This window comes from Anguilla anguilla, chromosome 8, assembly GCF_013347855.1.
Source record: "Anguilla anguilla isolate fAngAng1 chromosome 8, fAngAng1.pri, whole genome shotgun sequence".
NCBI classification, from domain to species: Eukaryota; Metazoa; Chordata; class Actinopteri; order Anguilliformes; family Anguillidae; genus Anguilla; species Anguilla anguilla.
In genome coordinates, this window is record NC_049208.1 from 42714281 (window position 1) to 42725580 (window position 11300).

General features: G+C 37.9%; 1 protein-coding gene across 1 annotated transcript; it reads right to left on the minus strand.

Annotated features, from left to right (window-relative positions):
• Nucleotides 1-9307: 9307 nt before the first annotated feature.
• Nucleotides 9308-10834, minus strand: LOC118234542 (trace amine-associated receptor 13c-like). The gene has a single exon (XM_035431132.1). It carries the CDS (start codon nucleotides 10703-10705, stop codon nucleotides 9707-9709), a length of 999 nt encoding a protein of 332 aa, XP_035287023.1. The 5' UTR covers nucleotides 10706-10834; the 3' UTR covers nucleotides 9308-9706.
• Between the last annotated feature and the right edge of the window lie 466 nt (nucleotides 10835-11300).

The following is an 11300-nucleotide window of genomic DNA, read 5'->3' on the forward strand; positions in this document are numbered from 1 at the left end:
AAAAAATGAAAACTTATGTTTGTATATTTAAAGCAAATATATCAAGTTGAAATAACTTGAATTCGTGAATTGCCATGTTTCACTTGAAATGTTATAGTCAAAAGAACATAAACAAGCCAATAGTTCAACTAACTAAAACCAATCACACAAAATGAACAATAATGAACTGTGTTTATCCAAGTCTCACGCAGATGTCCCTACCATCGCGAGATTGCAGCTGCAGCTACGGCGCGAAAAACCCTGGATCGATGGAAAGAAGCGGTAAGAGCTCGTTTCAGTAATGTGCAGCTTACAGTTGATGCAGCTGAGACTCGGTTATCAATCCTTAGTGCATGCCTATAACGCTCAGGTTTGTTGTTGTTTTTCAGGTAGTTTGAAAAGGATGTTGGCATGAGGAAAATTTTCACTCACTGAAATGTTCAAACTGTTAGGCATTAGCAGGCTACCTAGCTAGTTATTTGCATGTGACGCCGAGGCTAGGTGAAAGAGAAGCACTTGTCGCCTTCTTTCTCCTGTATTACAGGTTTATGAAGTGTTAAGTGTTTTTAATAGGTTAATTCCAAGTGAGATCGATTTGGTAAGGGTAAAAGTACTTTTATGTAGTTTTGTGACCGAGTACAGAAAATACGGTTTTCCTGTGCCTTGATGAGCGAGATGGCAGCGCTGCGGTAAGCTGTTGTTGAACGAAAAGGTTCGTTTTTGCCTCCAGAACATTTCATTTTGGTTTTGAAAAACTCGTCTTGGTAAAAGTCGTATTCTTACTGAATGTAATATTGTTAGTAAAGGTTGATGTGTATGTTATTGAGTATTGTATGCACTGTGAAAAGTTCAACGATTTTATAAGCCTTCAGCTCATGCAATCCTATGCTAGTAATGGTAGCAATGTGCTAGTTTTTATAATTTTTATAGTTTTCTATAATTTAAGGGAACATGTGAGGACCTGAGAAAATCTGCATTGAAAATCAATGTTTCTTGACCGACACAGACACTGCGCATGTGTGCAGATATGTGAAACCCTTCAAAATTACTATCACGCTGAGCTGAAGTTACAGAAAAACTCAAACAAAATGCCAGTATAATGAAAATAACTGAAGCACAATCTCGAGACGTAGGCCTATACGGTCGTATATCATTCTACTTGTATTCTGTTAATTCGGAAGGTTTGCAACGTAAAACATTACAGGAACAAGAGAGAGCTGCTTGACACCGTCTCACTGCGCTTGTGTGCAGATGCGAAGCTCCTAAAATAACTCTCCGGAGCTGAAGTTACAGCAAAACCCAAACTACCAGTATGAAAGAAAATGTTCGTTTACGTTTTTGGCTCTAGAACATTTCATTTTGGTTTTGAAAAACTCGTCTTGGTAAATGTCCGTATTCTTTTTTCGTTTTGCCGTGGCGCCCCTTGCCGCCACACCATACATTAAAAAAAATAAAAAATAAATAAATATATATATATATACATATATATATATTGAATTCTTAAATTAAAAATGTTAAACTTTCTAAATACTTCTGCCTAAATGCGCTTTCAAAACCATTTGTGATGCCTGGGCACCTTCCAAAATAGCTGTGCGTAATACCACACGTATTGTTGACGACATTGTCGACCTCTGTAGTACAGTCTGTCTTAATTGACAATTCATTTATTCAGTAGGTGAGAGTATAAGCTTTCTAACGATGTATAACATGTCTAATTTTGCTTTTGGAATAGCATTTTATAGGTCAGTGTAACCTAACATTTTCTTATCGCATACACTGGGTAGCAGAAAAAGACGCTGCACCTAACGAAACGTTGTCAACGATTTTTCGTAATTTCTAAAATACTATTATTATTGAGGACTTCTGAGCATAGCTAAGCCATATGTTTGCTGATAGACCTATCTGACATCGTTTTCTGGAGCAAAACAGAAGCGGATAGAACTGTCATTGATTTACTGCTGTCTCTATCTACTGAACACAGCTAAAAAGTCATCATTGCTGTGTAAGTATTACTGCTCAAAATATTTCGGTTATATACGTTATTTTTTAAATTGAGTGTCTTTAAATAGGTTAGTGGTATTATATAATGTGAATATTTTACACTGTAATGTTAGCGTTAGTTAGTAGTATAGTAGTTTTTGTGATGCATGCAACAGTGATGACGAGAGTGTTGGAACATTGCCACAACGTGAACGGGAATATGTGAGGACCTGAGAAAATCTGCATTGAAAATCAATGTTTCTTTTATTTAGTTAAGTAAACGGGAATACTAATTCAATCAAGGGACAGAATGGGGATTAATTAATGCAGTAGAGTACATGAACTGAACAAAGTGTTAGTTTAATGGAAAATGTGTTTAGCTGTGTTGGCGTAAACTAGCCTATTCGAATTTCACATTTTAATACAACGTCAGACAACCATTAATTATCACATGTACAGGACAAGTATGGCATTTGTAATTAACATTCATCCACAGTTTTTTGCTGTACGAAGGTGTAGGCTAATATGACTTTTTCCTGCAGAAACGGACTGCGTGCTGCCCACTGTCTCGAGGCTGTGCTGTCTGCGTGCCTGCATCTACGAACATCTCCAAGACCCTATGGTACAAGTTCCATTTATCAGGATATGCCTGTGCTGGAACAAAGTGAAATCAACCGGAAACTCCTAATCTGACGCTACAGCGACTCGTTTGGAAAAGCAGTGCAGTCTATTTTGAAAAGATGACATTCAAACAATTGCATCCCACACAGGGGAAAATCAGCCGAGTTGCACCATGTCATTAAAACATTAAAATGGAGCTAATGGGTTGGAACTCGGAGCTAGCAAACGTTAACAGTTCGCCGTTTAGAGCCAAGCAGAAGTACAATAGATAGACTAGTAGGATTGAGGTAAGATACACCTAGCTAGCTAACGACATAAAACTGAATCTATCATCACGTAAGCTATGTTTTAATAGCTTGTGGCTACCAGCTAGTGTAGCTGCTACGCACAACAAACCATCTTGACTAGCTAACGAATGGCGTTTAACTAGACTACCAAGCGAGAGATATCTGTTTCACCTGAACTGAAATTCGGTTTCTTGGTGACAATATTTGTGGTTAAGCGCTCTGGTGGTGAAGCCGGTCGTAGAAGTTGGTCCACACTGGCAACCACTGAAGAGTCCTGATCAGTCCCGACACAAACAGACCATGTGATACCAACGTCGTAATACTATTGGCTTACGAGCCTCAGACCTCTTAGACAGAGATAAACAAAAACATTCATTTCGGACCTGACAAAAACTTTTATAATGATAAATTCATAATGAATTATTTTTTTGGAGCAAAAGCAATACTTTTATTCCACACCTTTCTAAGAGCTCTGTGGATGTTTTTTTTTTTATGATTCGTCTACACCTTTAAGTCCACGCAAAGACATTGTTTCATTTTTCAGATATATAGCAGTTTGTTGTGAGCAAATGTGGAAGTGTAAGAGCTGTGGTGTCCTTGTATCTGGTAGGCCAGAGTTGTTGAAACATTTTAGACTGCATCATAGAAACTATGGACGTAGTGAGCGTTACCCATGTGCTTACCTAAGCTGTCCGTGCACTTTTAAGTCATGGAATGCCTTGCATGTTCATTTAAATAGAGTTCATGCTAACCAAAGTACTCAGGAGTTACTGGCATTGTCAACCTTTAGTTGTCAGTTGTGCTCATGTAACAACTTGTCAACAGAAAAAGATTTTTTTGGAATAGGAATAGGAAACACAACCCTCACACATTGACAGATTTCAAGAGAGGTGTTGTTACAACCACTGAAGTATCTCAACAGTCTTGTAGTAATTTTGATGAAGGTACGAGCAGTCAAGTTGATGCCGCCATGGAAACCGATAGTGGTGATGCAGATGCAAATAACAACCTGCACAAAGTAGTAGTGCAAAACTTTGCAGCATCGTTGCTGAAGTTGGAGCATATTACAAATTTTCCTGGTAAATCAGTTGATGAGTTCTTAGGGAAGCTGCATTACATGTTAAGCTCAGCTACACTGCCTCTGTCTATTAATATTCTTGCAGATGTGTTGTGTAAACACGGTCTCAGCCCAGATAAGTCAGTATTACCAAAACTAACCTCAGCTCTCTTCACATCTAATCCCATAATGAAAGCCATTGGGAAGGGTGGTTCCCAAAGCACAACATATCTACGTCAGCAGTACTACAAGGAAAGCTTTAACATCGATGAGCCTGTGGAGTGTATTCTTAATGCCAGGGAAAATAGAACTTTTCAGTATGTCCCTGTGTTGAAGCTTTTGCAGAATCTTCTTGATAGAAGAGATGTTGTGGATAAGATCGTTGACAACCACAGAGTCCAGCAGAGTAGTAGGCTGATGAGTCACTTGAATACTTACAGATCTTTTGAGGATGGAGCAAGCTTCCTGAAAAATAATTTCCTATCAGGCAGTGAATTGAGAATTTTGCTAACTTTTTATGTAGATGACTTTGTGGTTTGTAATCCTCTTGGTACATCTCGTACAAAGCATAAACTTGCAGTGTACTGGACTTTGGCCAACCTTCCCCCAGGGTCACACTCATCTTTATCCTCTATATATTTGGCAGTCTTGTGTAAGACTGAGGATGTAAAGAGGTATGGGTACGACACTGTCTTGGATCCTCTTGTTCAAGATTTAAAAACTCTTGAGCAAAATGGAGTTTTTGTGCCATTGCTTGGCACATTTCTCAAAGGTATAATTCAGGCTGTGGTAGCAGATAACCTTGCTGCTCATAGTATGGGAGGTTTCATAGAGAGCTTTTCTGGCGAATACATTTGCCAATTTTGTACAGCAACAAAATCAGACATTCAAACAAAGGAGGTTAGGTCAGGTGGTTTTAATGTCAGGACAACAGAACAACATGAGTCTCATGTTAAAACTGCAATAGAGAGAGGTGAAAGCTGTTGTCGGGTGAAGAGACTGTATTTTCACCAAAAACTTTGCTCATTTCAGTGTTTGCACTGGCTATCCCCCAGACATAGTCCATGATCTGTTTGAGGGCATTGTGCCAGTTGAGCTTGCCCGTTGTTTGGAACTGCTGATATCTAAGAAATATTTCTCTCTTGAATGTCTCAATAATGCAATTCTAAATTTCCCTTACAAGTGGGGAGACCGGACAAATAGGCCACACGTAATCCCTCGGACGTTTTCAACCAAGAAAACAATTGGTGGGAATGCCCATGAAAATTGGGCTCTCTTAAGATCACTCCCACTTACAATTGGGCACATGGTTCCTGAGGGAGAAATGGCATAGCAGGTGGTGCTGGTCTTGAAGGACATTGCTGAGCTTATGGTTGCTCAGACACACACTGAAGAGTCTATTGCCTATCTTGAGACAAAAATTTCAGAGCATAGACAGATCTATCAAGAACTCTTTCCAGGAGTGAGACTTCTGCCCAAACATCATTTTTTGGAGCATTACCCTGAAAAGATTAGAGTGTTTGGTCCTCTTGTAGGTGTCTGGACAATGCGTTTTGAGGCTAAGCATAGCTTTTTTAAGCAAGTTGTGAGACACTCCAAATGCTTTAAAAATGTGCCTCTAACATTAGCAAAGAAGCATCAGCTTATGATTTCATATCATTTGCAATCTACCCTTGCAAACTCTTGCTTGACTACAACAAATGTCTCGACTGTCCCTGTTGTAGTTATGAATGATCAAATCGCTCAAATGGTATCTGAGAAATTCCCTGGTGTAACTGAAGTTCACCTCACCAAATGTGTGTCAAGCAATGGTGTAGAATACAGAGAGGGATGATAGTTACCCACTGTGAATGATAGTTACCCACTGATCTACAGGTGGACTGCCTGACTTCGAACAAATTGTTCAGATTTGTGTAGTACAGGAGAAACTGTCTTTCATAGTGAAAAGATTATGTGGGTGGTACTGGGAGCATTTCCGTTCTTTTGAGCTAAGGACATGCCCGACTAGGGAAACATTTTAATTGAACACAGTGATTTGGCAGATGAATACCCTTTGGCAGACTACTTTGTTGGATCACAACGAATGGTGACATTGAAAAGATACATTCACATATAATGTCATAAATCATTTAATCTGAATATTGCAAAACACCCCCTTAAAGATGAGTGATTATTCTATTTGACCTTCCAGATTAGCACCGATTTAGAGTTCTCCTTTACCATTGTTGTGAATAATTTCAGATTGCACCTTGCTGTATTACACTATTTCCTTTATTTTCACAGACACACCCATTATAAAATGGCTGCTCCAATGAAGCTCAGGGTGATTCTGGGACCAAACAACTCCCAAAAATTGGTCCTTCCCAATGGGATGCCTCCGTCTGTTGGTGAACTTTCAGACGAAGTAAAGAAACAGTGTGGAGTAGATGGGGACTTCAGGCTTCAATATATGGATGGTGATTTCGGGAATGAATTCATCAACTTGCTCATGACATCAGATGTGGAGGACAAGGGAACCCTCAAAGTAATTCTTACTTCTACCACCAGCTCTGATAGTCCTGTTGCACTTGGAGAGCCTGATGACATCGTAACCCTATCCCTGTTACCTCCTTCCCAAGCAAGCACCACATTCCATTTTTTGAACAGCTCCCCATCGGTGTCTGAGTGTGACACAAATATACTGTCTTCTCCTGAATCCACCTCATCATCACACTCCACATCCTCAAGGTCCGCTGGATGGCCTAGTGGCATCTTCCCAGTGCCACGTTTTTCTTATGATGCAGAGCTGGAGTTGGAAAAGGCAAATGCTGCTTTCCAGAAGGATGGTACATTGCTTAATCCTAGGCATAAACTTAAATGTGCCATCCTTGATGGCTTAAAAGAGGAGATCATAAAGTTTAAAATATACCCTAATGCCTCTGACTTTGCTGTAAAAGCCCATCCTTGTTTAAGAGAGCCAGGGTCAGCCAGTGGTTATGATGGATGGAAGGTGAGCCTACAGTGGACGCTTGGAAACTTCAGGGAGCTTGAAAATCCAAGGATATGTCTGCTCAAATCTTTCTGCCCTGATATCAGAATCTTGTGTTTGTAAAAAGCATTTGGAATTTCATGAAATGAAACCAATTGTTGACTTGATTGACATTGTGTCCCTGATGTTTGTTTCATGTTGTCTTTTCCTGCTCTTTCCTAGAATGAGACCATTAACATCAAACGTGAATGCGTCCTCCGTGGTCTTTGTGCTTACTTGAACGAGGCTCCAGAACACCTTGTGAAAGAATACAAGGTGTGTTTACCAAATTTATTTAAAATTATTCTCTAATTTAATGCATCCATTTCCTTTTGTGTTACCATAATAATATAACCATTTTCACATTGCATTGGTTGTCATGTTCTTCATAAAATATAACATGCAATCATGCAATGGTCTTTGTAGAAATTGAGTTTCCTGTGTCAAGGGAGGAACTGTGCTAGTCTCAAATAGTCATATGGTAGAAAATAAGGAAAATGTATTATTTTGTGATATTTACTATATATTCAAGTCCACCTAATTGGCAAGTGTTGCTAAAAACTGCATTTGATTGGTCACATATTTTAAACAAAATAATTATGTTTTGCTTCAGGCTACTGGTGAAGAAGACTTTCCAGGGGAGATGGCGTAAATGGCCATGGCCATTTTTGTCATTACACACGAGGGTGCAGAGCCCAGAGATAACCCAGAGAACACTGGAATCTTCATGGAGGGGGTGGAGGTCCTTAGTGAGTTGAGCAGCGTGCCTTTAGCAGTAACCATGTTGCTGGGTCTCACATATACACTTAACCTGAGCTACCCATCAGAGCACAGATACACCTTTGAAGCTCTTCAAAAGGTTGTTATGCAAACAGATGACAAAAAACTATCAACAAAAGTGCAGACACTAAAAAACAACACATTAGTGATAGGCATACTGAAACACCATGTAATTTCTCTGTTTTATTTTCTGTCATTCAGGCATCATTCTCAGTTTAGCTCAAATATGAAGGGGGGGTGATTTTTTTTTTTTTTTTGCACTTTTTAAACTTGTAAAGTTTGGAATGTTGATGTGTGAGAGGGGCACTTTACAAATATGTGCATTTATTCTGTGAAATGTTAAAGGACGTGCAATGCACTTTGTTTAATGTGAAGCAGATTGATATTTAGTTTTGCTTTAAAATGTTTCAAATTCCATGTTTACAGATAATATTTTCCACTTAAATGACAAAGAATCTGTCATTGGGTTTATACTTGCCTGTTTATTGAGTGAACCACTTATGCCTTATGACACTGTGCACTTGTGCTACTTGTGTGCGATGCACCTCATTCTGCTGTGTGGACAGAAGCACTTTTTAAATGTGTCCATTTATTCTGTGATTTTTGAAAATACAAGTTTTCTGCAGCAAACACTGGTCGTCATGTGCTTTCCTAACTTAGACCAAGTAGGTTGTAAATGGTTTCAGTTAAGTCTTCAGTTTTAGCAGTTTTGAGTTAATGCTAGATTAGATTCATTTGTTTAATCCACATAATCAAATTGGATCACTGAAAGCTGTAGTAACCAAAGTAACATCACTACATTAAGTTACATTAACATTTCTTCAATAAGTCAAATAAACCCTTGTAAAAGAATTTGGAACAACATGGATGAAATCAGTTTGACCTACTCAAATAAATCAAGTTAATCTAACTTGATCACATTAGATTGTAGTTACCACAGTGAATTACATTCATTTAATCTGTCTTAATATTGTTAGATCAACAAAATTACTTAAATTTGAAAGAACATGATTTATTTTCGTGGAAATACTTTCCACAATTAAATTACGTAGATGTAACAATTTTTTTTTCTTCAGTGTACCGAACATGTTTTAACGTTTTATATGTTAACATTACGGTCACGTTTTGTGCTTGATTATTACTCCCTACTTCCCATTTTACCTCAGCAATGCAGCGCTATGCCTCGGTGGATAATAAAGTACCACTGCGTATCAGTGGATGTTGAGTGGGTCGGGGAGGGGGATACAGAACCCCAAGCACAAATTCGTAGCATCTGGTTCAGTCCGAGGCATGTAGTTTAAATACCGAATAAATGTACGGTATTGTTTTGTATTAACTGATGGTTTTCCGTAATTAAATTACACAATTTTTTTTTTTTTTTTTTGCATAGTTTCAGCTGGCATTTCGTACCTGCGTATTTTGACCAAGAATTGCGTGATTGGTACACAAAATGCGTGCAAGTTGGCAGGTCTGTATTTGTATGCATGTGAAAGGATTCAGGATGAGAAGTAATTAGTACTAGACAATAGGAAAACTTCATTGGCTCATGCTGCCCACAAACCACCATGACAATTTCCTGTACTTGTAAATGGACCTTATTTTATTATATTATATAAAAAATGACAAGAAAGGAAAACAGTAGCATGTTATCAAATTATAGAAACAATGGGTTGTCAAGTGTGAAAACAGATACACAAAGTTGGAAAAAGCCTTTGAACAGAACAACTTCTTACAGGGAATTTAATATTTTTTTGTTTTAGAACAACTTTCTATGAATATTCCTTTGTAAGCCCTTTAAGGCCTTTATAGTCCACTGTACATTTGTAATGAAGTTTAAAAACACTGTTATAATGACATCATGAGGGCAATCAATGCTATGTTGGGTGTGTTCGACACTGCAAGCAGAGGGCTTTTTGACAATCTATGTAAAACAAGGATGAAAAAATTTAAACTGTTTTATAAACATCACATTCATTTGACATTCATCTGAGATTGTTAGGTTTCCCGTTGCACATTCAGCATAGAAGACTCCGAACCACATATTCTAAGTGTTAGTATGAGTTTAACAGACCTCTGAAACCATGGATAAAAAAGAGCATAAATGATTGGATTAATGGAAGAATTCAAATATAATAGAGGTACTGTAGTTGAAATTGCAAGATCGACAGATTTGTTCTTAAAATAGATTTCAAAGAATGCACTTACATAGTAGGGTACTGAACACAGAAGGAAGACTGCCACTAGAATTCCAAGGGATTTTGCTGCTTTCCTTTCAGAGGCCATAGAACCATGATCATTTTTTGGGCACTTTCTGACACTTCTAATTTTAATTGCATGCTTTTTAGCGATAGCAAAAATTTTCAAGTTTATAATTACAATCATTGAGCATGGTAAAACAAATGCAATTATGAAGTCAACAATAGCCCATACTTTATTGACTGTACCAACACACACACCACATGTGATGTTTTCTTTCATGTCAGTAAAATCTCCATTGAAATAAAGAAGCACCATATTGTAGATTAATGAATACAACCACAGTATGAAAATCATCCTCAAAGTTACATTCACTGTAATTTTCATGGAATAGTGAAAAGGGTTGGAGAGGGCAAGATATCGGTCCAATCCAATTAAAGCTACGTTATAAACTGATATACAAGTAAAGCAATATGTTGCTATCTTAAAAGTTGTGCAATACAATATATCAAAGCACCTCCATGGATCTATCCACATAATAAAATAGAGGGGCATCACAATTACCCCAACAAGAAAGTCCACCATGGCCAAAGACAGCACAAGGAAATTAGTTGGTGTCTGAAGCTGCTTGAAGTGACAGATGGAGATGATCACAAGCAAGTTTCCACACACGGTCAGTGAGACAACTATCGCTACAGGTATATAGAGCAACACATCCACTGCTGTTGGTGAAGTTTCCAAACAAGAAAAGTTTGAATAGACACAGGGTGTCTCTTGATGCTCTTCTGTGAGATTCATGAAGGAAGAGGTTACAGTGTCATTGAACAATGAGACATTCTGTCCTTATACTTAATGTAGGCTATCTAAAAAAAGAATATCCTTTTGTGAATGTGCATAAACAGTGTTGCATAATGTAGCTTGCTGGTCTTGCAGGGTCCTTTTGGATCATTAAGCGCAGTAGAGTCACATTTATATGAAGGGGTTACCATTGGTTTTTTTTCTTCTTTTTTTTCTTTTGGTGGTTGTCTATGAATCCCCATCAGATTAAATTAAATTAATTGTACAGGGGGTTGCGTTAGGAGACCAAGATCAAAACTGGGAAATGTAAGTGATGTAATCAAATAATAAAATAAGAGAATGGGTCAAGACAAAGAGCTTTCAACTGAACACTTGTTGATTCCATAATTACAATGGTAACAGAGTGGATTGCATCCAGTCACTTGAATTATCTTGGAGTTCATGGAAAATTAAGAACTTAACAAAAATTACATTCGTTTAACAGAGCAACTTAAAATGGAGGAAAACACAAGTTCATTCACTTAATTTAAACTCATGAAAGTGCTAGACCTGGTTTACATCATTCCCAGAGTAGCGGATATGAATTTACCATCAC